The sequence below is a fragment of the Festucalex cinctus genome, chromosome 20, assembly GCF_051991245.1.
Source record: "Festucalex cinctus isolate MCC-2025b chromosome 20, RoL_Fcin_1.0, whole genome shotgun sequence".
In the NCBI taxonomy this organism is placed as follows: Eukaryota; Metazoa; Chordata; class Actinopteri; order Syngnathiformes; family Syngnathidae; genus Festucalex; species Festucalex cinctus.
The window spans coordinates 12,002,715-12,017,483 of record NC_135430.1 but is presented as its reverse complement, the minus strand read 5'-3'; the positions used below and the strand labels follow the sequence as shown (position 1 = coordinate 12,017,483).

The 14,769-nt window shown below is 41.5% G+C and overlaps 1 protein-coding gene across 17 annotated transcripts in view; it reads left to right on the top strand.

The window, feature by feature from the left end:
- The window catches only part of kiaa1217 (KIAA1217 ortholog), a 90,461-nt gene that overhangs the window by 32,643 nt on the left and 43,049 nt on the right, over positions 1-14,769 (top strand). For 14 of the 17 annotated variants that reach the window (XM_077509618.1, XM_077509610.1, XM_077509606.1 and 11 more), the window contains exon 2: positions 12,242-12,531. In XM_077509618.1, the coding sequence (XP_077365744.1) occupies positions 12,242-12,531 (290 nt within the window). Of the gene's footprint in view, positions 1-10,230; positions 10,346-12,241; positions 12,532-14,046; positions 14,214-14,769 lie in introns of those variants that run through there. The other 3 variants (XM_077509615.1, XM_077509619.1, XM_077509620.1) reach the window with 3 other exon arrangements.

Below are 14,769 nucleotides of genomic sequence, written 5' to 3'. Positions count from 1 at the left end.
TGAGTACCCTACAAATATTATGCCAAACCCTTTTTAACAATGAGATGGAACCTCATTCATCATTGTGGTTGTCTCTCCCAAGTTTCCTGTGCGCTTTGCCAGTGCTGATGTAGCGAGGAAACCGTTATTAAGTGTAAGATGAACGCTGCCAGTTTAAGTCAGCCAAGCCATTCGTCTTTAAATGCTATCATATGAGCCACTGTGTTTTCACAAGCAAAGGCAAACAGCGAGCTCAGCTTCCATCTTGATTACCTGAATGGACGTGTCCAGGTACGCTGACCGTAGCCGCTAGCCAACGCACATGGAGTTTAATGGCCGCCACGGGTCATTAAGAGGAGGCAGAAAGACACCTGGGCTTGTGGCATGCGCCCAATAATTTGGGGGGAATGGTAGAGGTCTGGCCAGGTGTTTCTCCACCGGGCTGTCATCCCTCGTCACGGCCTCGAGCCAAGTCATGGTCTTATCGCATCACTGCAGCGTTTCTTCAGACCTCATTGCAGGGGGCTTTCGATTTAAGCTCCTGTAGCTACTTCAGTCAATGATGAGACTTAATGAGGCTACCACGAGGGAATTTGTTTGTTGAGTGTGTATTTTGTCAGGACTAAAAGTCAAAACATATTTTCTTCCTTGCTGTGTAAAGACGGATAATAGAGGTGTAACAGTTTATCAACAATCACGTTCACCAGTACCTGCCTCCTAAAATTTTGTAACTTTTTTTTTTTTTTTTTTATGAAAGAAGTATCACTCTATAAACTTGTACTTTATATAAATATATAGTAATGACATAATTACAATGAAAAGGAAACAATTTTTGTCTCACTGTCCTACTATGTTATGTGTTAGCATTAGCATAAAGCTAGCAGACTAAAGTTCAAGATGTATGGCTGCTTTAATTAAACAGCATTCTCAGTTTCTTTTTTCCCCAGTTTGAATATTAGCTTCTTCTGGGACTGTCATTGAACAGCTCGAAGCTGCTTTTTTGAACAATTGTTCACTATTTGCAAGTTTCGTTTCGTTTCGTTTATTAGGAGCCCCATTAGCTCCTCACATCTCAGGAGCTAATTCTTCCTGGGGTCCAAGTACTGCTTAATAGGAAGTGAGTTGATGTGAGCTCACTGCCACTATACAGAGCTTGTACGTAAAAATTGGCCATATGAGTCATATAACGGCTCATACCTAAAACAAAAAAAATAGATAACTGCTTATCGTTTTCAAAATACAAGACGTTCAGTTTTCCTTCTTTAAACATACTCTAAGTCAAGACAAGTGTAGCTCCTCAACGAGGCGGAAGCATCGTTTGCTATCATAAAACAGAAACGGTCTGTGCCCTACAGACAGTAATGCAATACTGTCCAGTCTCACTGGTAATGACTCATTAGTGTCCATCTTGTCTCTTGGGTCCTTCTTTCCCATGCCCATTTTTCTTTTTTAATAACTATATTGCCATAATTGGTCTGGACGCTCACTGGAAATACTTCAAAGGAGTCAGGACCAAACAAAAATAGCCTCAAATGAAGCTGTTCCATTCCGGAGGATGACTTGGTCAGCCAACACAGATTTGATTGTCCAAAGATGTTTTAATTTTCTTCTCAGAACTTTGATCGTTATCTACGGAAAAGATAGAGTGAAAGACACCTTTTGTGACCCACAGATAACATTTTGTCGTCAGGATGATAGTGTTTGGTGCTTACAGAAAAAGATATGGCAACAAAAAGCCACAGAAGCCAGAATCTTATCGCAATTGCTTTCTTGGGATGTTTATGGCCTTGGCACATGCTTCTCGGACGCCGCCTATTTGTTGAAGTCACTTCTGTGTCCATCTCCTTTGTTGTTTGCCATTGATGGGGAGGGAGGGAGGCCCAAGACAAATGTCCTGCAGGCGTGAAAGGACACTGGCCCAGCACTGTTCTGGCGCTATTAACCTGCCAAGCTCTTCTTCTTGCAGTGTAAACATCACCCCGCCTCTCTGACCTCCATCCACCCCTTTTAGAAGAGTGGCGAATAAGTTTGCCATAGCTCTTGGTTGTTTCTTAGCGAACAGATTAAGGTGAAGGTCAAGGAATGATGTGACAAGGCCAAAAAAAAAAAAAAAACTTGAAAGATTTATGGTGCAATCAAGGACGTCTTAAAACGGGATAATCTTCATAAAATCTATGAAAGCAATTAAACAACCCGCTGCCCCTTTCTATGATTTTATGCTTTCCGTGACCCACTTGTACATGACTCATTACCGCGACAGGATTTCATAATTACTTCTCTGCCTGACAATCTCTCCCATCTGATTCAGATTTGGATTAAATGTCCGTTCCTGAACAAATTTCCCTGTTCAAATCCGATGTCTGTGGGATGTTTTTGTTAACGCGGGCTATTCTAGGATGAAACTTGCCTTGTGACTGTTCATGATGTGTTTGGAAAAGTCCTTCCTGCTCTGACTGATAACTCGACAGCACTGAGTAAATACTCAACTTGGTGCAAAGTAAGTCCAATCCAGTCCTTAAATCGTCGTAGGATTATACGGTATATACAAACATCTTCGCTTGCAATCCATTTGGGACTGATAACAGGCACAGTGAGCCAAAAAACGTATTGTCAAACCTCGTTAAAACCCAAACCGTGCAACGAACCGCAGATGTTCAGTCCGTGTAGCTAAAAACAAAACATAGGTTCCTGTGTTCCAAAAACGTCAGTGTTTAACATCATATACGTAGCGCTGGAGTTCCATCGGACTGTGAACATAAGCGCTGTAGTTTATTTGGAAGGGGGCGCTACGTAAACACTCCCGTTGCCATGAATTGCTAGCTGAACATAAAAGCCAGACTAAACACTGAAAGAAGGACAGAAAATGCATCTTTAGCTTGGTTGCGGGATGTTGGTTGACCGTGAATTGTCGTTGGGAATAGTTCCAGATATAGACAATGAGAAACTCAAGTCATAACTTTAACCATAAATGACTTACAGTGCCTGATACGTAAGAAAATCCACTTGTGACTAGCTTGTTTTACTTGACAGACGTATTCTGTTTGCTGCAACTTGAGGGACTTTCAAATTCAATGTTTCCACAGTAGACAGGAAGAGTTTTGTGGTCTAAAATTTGCTTTGCAGTACAGATCTCCAAGTCTAGACTGCACCCCAGAGTACGTCTTTGCCATTCCTGCTCCACCTCACAAGTCTACTGTTACCGGCGTTAATAAAAGTTAAACGATTCCCCAGTGTGTAAATATTTAAGTATGCTTTTTGCAGACTTGAAATTGCATAATGGGTCAGACAAGGTTCTTGTATAATTTCCCTCACAAGACGTTTTGGGAAACTGTAGTAAAGAGACTCTTTACAGATATTAATCAGTATTGCGGGGCACTTGTGGTGTTTGCTAGCCTGTCATTAAGTTGCTTATAAGAAAGTGAAGACTGTGGCTTGGCTTTTCCTTTCCCCCAAGATCCCACTACCTTACAGAACATTCCGTGACGTGCCCAACATTCCCATTCATTTTCAGAATGGCAGGAAGAAGGGGGAACAGGCCTCGCAAACCCACCACGGGGCCTTTGTGTACTTTATCACCTTTGTTTTCGAGGTTTCCTTCCTGTCAGGTTTTCCTTTTGCTACGGTGTTTCCTTCTTGGCGGCAGTACAGCAATTCCGCCCTCTGCATTTGAAGATCAGACCAGAGCCACTGGGCAAGGAAGGACAGGCTTAATCCATTTTGTAGATGGTGGAAAATGGAGTCTGGGGGGGGGGGGGATTGGCATGTAAACTACAAAAATGGTTCAACCTAAAGTTGTGTTGAATTCTCCCAACATGTGTTGTTTTTTTTCTTACTGTACTGTATTTTCTAAAATAATAATAATAATAATAATAATAATAATAATAATAATAATAATAATAATAATAATAATAATAATAATAATAAATAACAGTATCATGTGGCTATTTCTCCCAAGACACACACAAAAAGGAATCCTCTAAAACCAAAGTTCAATTCCTCTCTGACTTCTTGAAGAGCTTTTTATTATTAGACTCAAACACATCCTGTTGAGTCCGTCAGCTCTGACAGCTTGATGAAGGACTTGCTCTTTGGAACCGGAGAGAGACTTAATTATAGTCACTATTCCACGTTGGATTTACTGCCAGCGTATACATAATGCATGGCTTACTCGCTATCAGCTGGCTCCCAATTAGGGGCGACCAATCATGGTAGCTTCTTTCCACCATGCTCTTTTGGGTAAGCACAATGTTGTTTTGCCAAAACCAAAGTTTGAGTTGCCATTGTTCCCTCCCATTCAGGGTAATGTAGGGTGTAGTAACCAACAGTAATTGCAATCTCACCCCAGTGCGTGAGTCCCAACTTTCTTAACAACGTACGGCAAACTAACTTGAGCATCATATCGCAATGAGGTTTGACCTCCAGGAGCTACGCAGAAATGATCATTTTGTTCAACTCTTATGTCTATAGAGGGATTCAATACATTTTTATAGCCTACTGCTTTGTTGTGTCTGTTTTCTTGGGGGTGTTGCTTGTTGCAGCTGGCAAAGCTTAATGAGCAGCGTGTTTTAGAGCAAACCAAACAGTAAAAGTTGTGGCTTGTAAATGCCGAGCAATGCGCTGAAAGATACTAAAGCGCTGTGTTAAAGCTGAGGGGGACCATAAAGCCGGCATAGTGATAATTTCCAGTGACCGCAAACAAACCCAGTCACAGATTTGTACATAAATCCACCCTCTGTTAGAATAATAGCATCATTATTAATACAGGACTACTCTGATGGTTTTTGTCTGTTGGGAATTCTTCAATGAGGAGAAAACAATGCATCGAATGGTGTGCACAATAAACCAAAGACAAAAGACATTGAGATTCCAATAAACAATCGTTTTAATTGGAGCAGTGAGACCTTCTTCGGGCTTAAAACCGTACCTCGTTAAAAAGTGTTATTTATTGTTAGCTTTGCGTTCCAGTTTCCTTCATTCCATAAAAAGACAATAAAACACAACTAAGCCACTCAAATGGTTTCTTTGATACAGCTTCTGTGCAAGATGGGCAAGCAGTGGGGCCAGATATCCAAGGACCAATCAAATGCATTGTAACTCCTCCCATGTGACACCAGACAGCCAATCAAATTGCTTTGTTCGAATTAGTTTTGAGAGTGGAGCAAGTGGCTGCGTGCAAAGTTTTAATTGTGCATTTTAATTGAGATGGAGTTCTTTCTGTGACATATTTGTGTAGTGCAGTTGTATTGGCTCATAAGTTTGCATCATGTCCTCCCTTGGAGGTTGTGTGTCCCAGTAAGCTGGATTCGCTGCTGCTTTGATCAGCGAAGAGTCCCGTCGCTAATCCTCTTGAGCTGTGGATGTTTGCCCGGGACACACACATACTTTCAAATTGTGATTAAAAAACAGATGTGAAGGCCCCGCCAAAAAAAAAGTCAGAATAAATCAGATCGGAAGTGACGTAACGCTTACATGTCCAACCTTTGATGCTTTTCCCAAATGTTGTAAAGCCATGCAACTCCGCCTTGAAACATCACATGCGGTTTTTCACTTGTCACAAGATGGAATTTGGTCGACATTTTTATCATTAATAAACACAAAAAATTCTCAAAAACATTCACTAAAAGACACAGGAAGACTTCTGTTTTGGTTTGAAGTGATCATTTTGACCATTTTCCAGGGTCTTTCAAAAGAAATTCAGTCCCCAAAGCCAGTTTCACTTGGCCACGTGACATTTGGTTTGGATGTCTATCATGAGTAGACCCATAAAAAAAGTCTCAAGAGCCCATGCCCAAAAATGCACAGGAAGTCTGCCATTTTGGTGTACAGCAGGCATTTTAGGATCATTTTGGCTATTTCAGGTGCCTTGATATTTTTTTCTGATTGCTACCAATTTTTGGACTACATCTATTAACACTATTGGACATCCCCACTGAGCGTGATGTGCCCCTTTTTGTGGCGTTAAAGTTGGATGGCTAAAGTTGGATGGATAGTTAATGATAGATAATGATGTTTTTGTTTTTTAGCGGCACAATTGGCATCATTTCGAATCCATATTTTTATTGCAGCAGCAGGACAGAGGCCAGGATTTGGAAAATGTAAATACTCTCACCTAGTCAGGGACCCTCATCTTTTAAATAGCTCACAGAGCTTAGTTGCAAATCTCTTTCGCATTGGCTTTGAGCGCTAATAAACAAGCGGATGGGCTTTTCATCCTGACGCATTCGGGAGAGCGGAAAAACGGCACGAGAGAGAGAGCGGTAGGGGAAAAAAGGAGGAAGGAGGGAAGAAAAAAGAACGCCACTTGAACGTCAGTCCAAGGCCCTCCCTGCATTACATCACTGGGATGCTTCGGCACTGATGACATCGTCGAGTTTGGGGAGGGTGGGGCTGTCCCTGAGGATGATGTCATTAATAACCAATCAGACCATACCTAAGACCCCGGTGACGTTGTTCCTCCTCTCAATTATGGTGCTTTGGAGCTTTTATGTCAAACATTGCACTTTGCATTTATGATCATAACGGCTGCTGAGATTTGAATATTCATTATGAAGATGTAATCAACATCTTGTGTGTGCAGTTTGCAGTCATGACATTTTCCCCTATAAAATCATCTGCTATATAAGGGTCTGAATATTAAATGGTAGCCGTATTTTCCCACTTTTATTTAAAGTAGCCGAGCTCTTTTTTTTTTTTAAAGATATATAATACAGATATCAAGCATCGCTGCTCTTCAGTGGTCTTCAGCCCTCCATCCTGAGGAGCTTATAGCTTCCTTAGGAAAACTTCAAGCAAGAGAACTTCTCATCTCCAATTCCGGGGCAGATTTCCTCCACCCGGCTGCAGCTGTTCCATGCATTTAAGCCCCCACACCCCTTCTAGACGCCACCAGCCCGGCCGCGTTGTCCTCGGGACTACCGTTGCCACGGGAGACCGGCGAGGCATCCCAGTCTATAGGCCCACTCACACACACTTATGCCACAAGTTAATGAAGTGCACATTAACAAACACGGCGACTCATGAGGCAGCGGTCGGTTAATGAACGACAAAAGGCTGCAAGACGTTCTTGCTGATCACTTCACAGCATGCCGACTGGTCAGTTGCTGCGAGGGTTTGTGCTGAAGATTGAAGTCGGACTAATTATTATTATTATTTTTTTTTTCAAAATCTTTCAGCCCTAACAGTCTGGCTAAAACTGTTCTCTTGACACACACACACACAATCAACAAAAACAGACCTTCTTGACTATCAGTCGACTGTGTAAACAAAACAGGAAGTGGATTTTAATTAAGGGGATCATTTGAAGGGTAAAGCTGAGACACTTTAAGCATTACTCGGCCTCAGGCTGCGCTGGACGCAAACTTCCTGCCGCGTACCAAACGCATGTTCTCTCTCAGTGTTTCTGACATGTTTGAATATACACATAGAAACCCAGATGGGAAATGTGATATTTCTCGGCATGTAAGAAATGATTGTGGCCAGGTCGCTTTGCAACATCTCTGGTGTCGGTTACCTGGGCGGAAGCTACTTATCAGTGCTCCTGTCAGCAACAAGTCACATCTGAGCTGCTTTGTCTCGAGGCTAGTATCAGAGGTTGCTGTTTTGTGTGAAAGAATGGTTGGGGATTACAACGAACAGGCAATTTGTTGGCGTCAGGGGTATTCAAAACAGTTTAACACTGCCTGTCAAAGCTGTCAATTACAATTATAACTTAAAATTTATGGAAGAAAGCTGGAAGAAACTCCTGAAGCCGCTACAGGGCAACATGTTATATTTAATACAGAGCACTTCCATTGTGTACAAATAAATCTCCACCAATGAATCTTCATACTAAACCAGTGAGTAGTTTTTTGTTTTTTGTTTTTTTTTTGTTTTTTTTTGGTCCACGTCAGCACTTTGTGTATCCACAGGCTTAGTTGCGCGGCAGAGTTTGGCACAAGCACGGGGATTCATTCCTGCGTACAACCGGCAGGTGGAGGCTTGCCAAGCTGGATGTTCAGAGGCAAACTGCATAATTCACTCGCAGATCCTTTTTGATGCTGTAAAAAAATTCCATGTGGAATGCTGAGGGCAGGAAGGTTTTGGACTACAGGCTGTAATTTCTAGTCGTGGTTGGATATGCTGTGGTCTTTAGAACGGTGGTTGTCAAATTAATTTTAAATGAATTATTATGATTTATCATTTAATATCATAGTTGATTGAGAATTTTAGTTAACTTTATTACACAGTATTTGGTGACTTTTTTTTTTTTTTAAGTTGTACTCGACAAATACTCCATATATTGAAAAAGCTAATACGGTACTAAAATTAATCAAACTAAAATGAAACATTTTTTTTCTAATCCAAACTAAGAAACCAATTTAAAAACTAATTCAAACTGAATTTAAAAATAAATAAAATAAAAATAAAATGGATTAAAAAAAATAAACATGAAATGATAAAAATAATGAAAAATCCAAACTTATTATAACCCTGCTCTGTACCCTAAAAGTTTGTGAGCCTGTAAAATTATACCAAAACTGGCGCATGTCCATAAGTCTAGAGAACTGCATTGGGCAAATATTTGTTCAATAATTTGGAGCTCATTTTGCTTATTTATCCACTAGTTTTGTATCAACATTAGTCAAGTTCTTCTGGATGCTGTTATTATGCTAGCTATGCACCATCTGCTCCTGGCTCCTGAAAGCAACAGGTTGGAGCCTGTTTATCCCCCGGAGGCTCCTGCCTACATTTAAGAGGATTGTAAGACACCGAAAAATGGCCAACAAAAACACTTAAGAAAAGATCCCCGGCGAGGGTGAAAGTGGTGCCGGAGCGGACGCGCCCTCTCGCGTTTTCGACGTCAGCCGTCAGGTGCTGAGCTGTCCGTGCGCTCGGCCCACCGCTCCCAATTACATGGCCCACAAACTCCCCCATTGATCGCGTTCCCTTCCCCGGACCACCGTGAAGGTGCGCCAATGTCGCGCTTTCTCCTTGCGGCTTCGGATCGATCTCAGCTGCTACAGGCCAATGAGCTCATAAGTGTTGGCGGTCGCCTTAAGGAGAAAGATGTGCTCCTAAAATTGCATCTAAGACCAGACATGACCAAAACAACAGCATCTGGCTTCTCCTACGAGGTCCTTAATTGGGAACAAGTGCTGTCTGGGCTTTGCTGTTGATTTGATTAGGCTTCATTACAACTTCACTGGCTGCTAAATGCATAGATGTGTTTGGAAGTGACTCTGAAGTGTCCTTTTTGGGTGCGGACCAAAGCAGAACACGATAGATCGTGTGTTTTGGATCACACGCTTGGCCCAGGGGGTTCAATTCAGTTCAGTCTGCCACCTTAAAATTCAAGCTTGTGTTTTTACTGTGGGGCGGAGGTATAATTGTCTGTAATCATATTTTCAACTGTAAATATACCACAAACTATAATATCATTTCAAACTGGTAACTTTGTTAATAGTGAACCTTGCCAAGAGAGCAAGACTTAAAGTAGTCTCACTTACATTATGCTGTTTTTTTTTGTTTTTTTTAAGTACTAGTCCTTCTGATTTTAGATAAACCATTGTCGTTTATGAACAGGCTAATCTTAACTATTCAGAGCTTGTGATTATCCTTTTTATCACAGTCTGTGTCTTTGGTCCATGTCTACCTTTGCAGAACTATAGTAGAATCGATTTGCTACCGAACCGAGAACCACATCTTAAAGTGTTCTGACTTGTTTGGTGCACACCAGGATTCATACGATAGCGTTTACACAGCCTAAACAGACCTTAACTGTCCCGAGTCTGTGATTTTCTGATACATTCCACTGTCTTTTTTAGCTTGGCCCCTGTCTTTGAACCATGTCTAATTCAGCCGGACCATACCAGAGTCAGTTTGCCAACAGACCGACAGCCACGTTTACAAGCGCACACCAGGTTTCACATGATAGCCTTCACGCTTGGCCTAAGACTTGGTTTTCCTGAAACAAAGTCCAAGGAAACAACATGACACCCGTTAGCTTTTTTTGTTGTTGCTAGTATTCTCTGCAACAGTGCTGACTGCGCTTGTGTTGTCACACACTCCATGCATGCAGATCTTCCGGCCCGAGGGCGAAAAGAGGCTGGTCGCACTTTGTCCTGGAATGCAGTTGACTTTCTAAATCCCCCAGCAGTCTATCCTGGGGTGGAGGGGCTGGGCCTATCTCAAGCCCCCCTCTTTCTTTTTTTCCACGTGAGCTGCTCCTGGAATCTGTAAGCGCGCAAGCAAGCAGCCAGTCAGCGGGTCAACCGGAGATTCGTACCCTCTCGCCACGAGCTTTGTTTATTTTTTGTTTGTTTGTTTGCGATTGCTGAAGGTGCAATGGAGGAAGAAATGGCAGATGAAGATTGTTCCTGTGTGGAAGGTAATGAGTTTTTTATCCTTATATGCCACTCCACCAGTGAGCGCAGTTCATTCCGAGTTTGTTTTGTCTGCTGAGTGTAATTTAGTGAGCGGTGAGGGGGAACTGTTTGGGAGTTAAAAATAGGTCTGGAAGTACATGAGGCATGCTGCGGCCCCGAATTAGAGAAAGTGTCGGGTGGGGGGTGGTTTGAGGGGCGTTTGGGACCACGGTACCGGTGACAGACGCCGCAATGTTATGCACCGTCGCCGTTTTTTCTGTGTGTTTACCGATCAAAGCTGGGATTCCTCAAAAGATCCGCAGTTAGAACTCAAAACAGAAGGAACGAGGCTCATCAAATTTGCATAAGGTTTCCTCCAATTTGCTTTGGTGTCCCTAGTTAAGAAGCTGCCTGAGTGAGGAATACGTTCTACAGTGTAAAAGCAATCTTTACCCAGAAAGACTACGCTACTTGAACTATGCTCCTTCAACCACAGAAGAAGTGAACCTCCACCAATCAGCACATTAGCTTCATCCTGTCATCTCCAGTTTATTTTCCCTTTTCTATCGTTTGACATTTTCTGTGTTCCATGTTTACAAGGATCAATCCACATCTGGTATTTTTGGAGAAATGGTCCATGATGATGATGATGATATGTTTCTTGTGCTGTCAACCAGAGATGCTGTTTATGCGCGCAAACGCTCGGGTGACTGCGAGACAACCCGGTTGTACAAAAGCAGAAAACTCAAGTGGCTCTCTGTGGTGACGATTGTCATAAATAGAAGCCCTCCCACCAAAAGAAAATACAATCACTTCCCTTGGTGATGTTGGTTGACAGTTGTTCTTCATGTCTAAATAACTTTTGCTGTGGAAAATGTTTTTTAGGAACATTCTTAACTGTCATACAGGTATAAAAAGATCAAGTAAAAATCACTCATGTGTATAAAAAGTATATTTTTCGCATTCTTCTGAGCAGCATGACACTTTCCGATTTGGAGTTTTATTTTTATTTTTTTTAATTCTCAGTCTATCGTCTGCTGCGGCTCAGTTATGCAGTAGTTTTGGATCTGTATGCCTTTTCATATCTGAACAGGTCACATACAGTAGTTGAACTAGCATTAGCAGTAGTTGCAGTTTTGCTCACTCCGTCAGCCACATACCTGTAGTTGGATGAGGCTTGCTTTAGGGATGTATCTTCTTCTCACATGACCAAACCCAGAAAACGGGTGAGCTGTAAAGTTCGCAATGCGAGCCCGAGGGCAATTATATGTCAATTTCAGTCGACAGAAGGGGGCGGTGTAGGACAAATTGGCTGCAAATTAATGAAAATTGATACATTATTCTGCTTTTGGGTCAATTAATGGAGCTCAGAGTTCAAGGCAAACATGGTGAAGCAGCATTTAGCTGTTATGCAAATGGAATAAGTTGCCAACAGAAGTGAAATCAGCGCCAAATGTAAATGCTTTTAAAGCCAGGTTAAAAAAACAGCTTGTTTATTTCTTTGCATTGCTTTAAATGTCTTAAAATCTTGTGTTGTGCTTTTGTTTGTGTGAAGCACATTTTGTTGCCTTGTCTTGCTAATTTCTTATTTCACAAACGCAATATTCCTCACAATCCTCATTTAGACTAGCAGGGGCACACATTTTTGCCTTGAGTTCCCCTATAGACAATTCAAAATATTTTGAGGAGGGGAATCAATAACTTGTGAATTTTCTATTTGGCCGCTATCCCTTTGTCACCCTTTGTCTATGTTCTCGCTTGATAAACTCGTGGGTCACTGAGTCCGTTGAAAGCTCCCAATAACATACCCTCTTCGTGACCTGTGCGGGGACCAACATACTAGCATAGAATCTCTATTGATGACAAAACATCAGTACCTCACATGTGTCTTTTGGTTTGGTGTCTCCCTCCCCTTTCAGAGCAGACCAAGAGCAACCTGAGGGTCACCTCCCCCGAGGACGCTGAGCACGCCACGCGGAGGCAGGCCTCGCCCAATGGGACGACCGCTTCCAGGGCAGACGCCAAAGGCAGCGGCCGCGCCGTCCCGCGGAGACACACGTTAGGTGGGGCCCGCAGTAGCCGAGAGATCCTGGCCATGCAGCCGCCAGACATGGACAAGAAGAGGGAGGCCTTCCTGGAGCACCTCAAACACAAGTACCCCCATCACGCATCAGCCATCATGGGACACCAGGAACGGCTGAGGGAGCAGGTAAGATGGGCTGGATGTCATTTTGATTTCAATTCCTCCAGGATATCAGGATTTCACCTGGTCGCATTGTTGGTTCGATTGAACCGGCTCAATGCAGACAAAAGGGAGCGGCAAAGTGACTGTGTATAGCCAAACAATTGCGGTAATGGCGACTTTGGAATCAGGCCACGAGGGTTGCTTGTGAGCCATGTCGCCCTTGGTGGTGGGGAACCTCAGTATGACGTGTAACCACCAACCAATCAGGTGCCGGAATGTTGCATGAGACAATTCCTGATTACATAAAATGTTATTGACTTCAAAGTTAAATACAACAGAACTGAACTGTTTTGCACTGGATTTAGAAAAACAAACAAACAAGCAAACAAAAAAAACACCAGTGGTACTACAATGAAAGGCAGGAGTAAAGTTGTTGTTTTTTTTAATTCACTTATTAAACTGTGATTTTCTTCATTTCTTAAACTTTGAGTTTAATCTTATATTACAACTTTATTTTGGAAAAATATGACTAAACTCTCATAAGATCACGATGGCTTTGTCCTCGTAAAAAATATTGTTTCTTTTCTTTCAAAAAACACAACTTTATTCTTGTAACATAAGATGTGTTTTTAAGCTGCCAAAATACTGCCTTGCAAATACTACAATTCTTTTTTTTCTTGGGGAAAAATATGACTTTTATCTCAAATATTTCGAGAAAGTGTTTACAAGAACAAACACATCTTTTCCAAGATAAAAGGTGTAAAAATAATAGTGTAATAATAATATGTAATAATAGTCCCATAATTGCAGTTCCCTTGTGAAAATATTAATTTCTTCACAAAATATTACTTAGTAAAGTTTAAAAATAAAACGTATTCTCATAATATTACTAATTTAAGACCAATAAAATATGTTCTTGTAAATTGTATGACTTGATCAAAATATATATTGTAATAATAATATATATATATGTTTATCTAGCATTAAAAAAAATAAAACATTTTTAGAATAAAGTCATCTTTTCCAGCATAAAAGCCTGTGTAATAGCTGACAGTAAATGTAATAAATTAATTAAATTGCATGACCTTCTTCAAGAGTCAAACTTTGACTTTGCCATTACAATTTCATCATTGACAAATCATGTGACTTTATTCTTATAACGTTGCAAGTTGTTACTCCGACAAAATATCTTTGTTCTTGTGTGAAAAAAAACAAAAAAACAACAACAACCAACTTTAACTCGTAATTCATTGTCTTATCATTAGGACTTTTCATTTAAAAATAGTCAGCTAATGCTTTTTATTTACAATATATATTAATAATTTGTGTCCTTTTTTGTCTTTAGTTTTTGCATCATGCAGTGGATGACAAAATGTTACACTTTTCTGCTGAGTGCAGCAGAATGTACTTTGTTTTCTGTCGGAGCTTGTCAGACAGGTACAGTAGGTTCCGTCAGCTGCAGCCCAGCTGGGCTGGCTGGGGTGGAGTCACGGCGGTTGCCATGGCGACACCACGTGATGTCACCACTGGAGGGGGCTAGTAGTTTGACTTGGAGGAAGGAGCCTGTAAGCGAGACAGACGGAGAGAAGTTCAGGGAACGAAGGATGGTCGCTCGGCTGAGCTTGCACGTGGATTATTCCAGTCTTTTACATGAGCAAACCAACTTCTTTCCACACTCCTTTTCCAGTTAATTGTTGACCACTGAGGTAGGTCACAATTCTTTTCTCTTCTGTTTAGACCAAGTTGTACTTGACGACGTGCGCGGGCTCGTTTGGGAACTTGTCCGTTGGGCAGGTGCCGTTGCCGTTGCCTCTATTGCAAGACGAAGGAAGAAAAAAAAAAAAGAAGTTGTTTTTCGGTTGGAATTTTCGGTTGGGTTTTTCGGTGAGGAAATTGTCGCTTTTGTACCTTTAGGATGTCGTAATTATGAGTCACTTGTTGATTATTGTACCGTTTGTACGTAAAATGTTTGCTGTTAAAAAAGAAAAAGTGCCTTCCCAACGGTTGATATTATTGCAATGGAGCATCCATTTTGACTGAAATTGGCATGTGAGGAATAAGCGGTTAAGACGATGGATGGATGGATAATGCTCTACAGTTGTTACTGCTGAACGGTCAAACTTCAAAACGGATAATGCTCTCCAGTTGTTACTGTTTAATGGTCAAACTTCAAAATGGACGTCAATTATACGCTGATTGTCGGGCCAGCTCGCAAAGGGCGAAAGTAAAAATATATTGTTAAAACATATAACTTTACTGCAT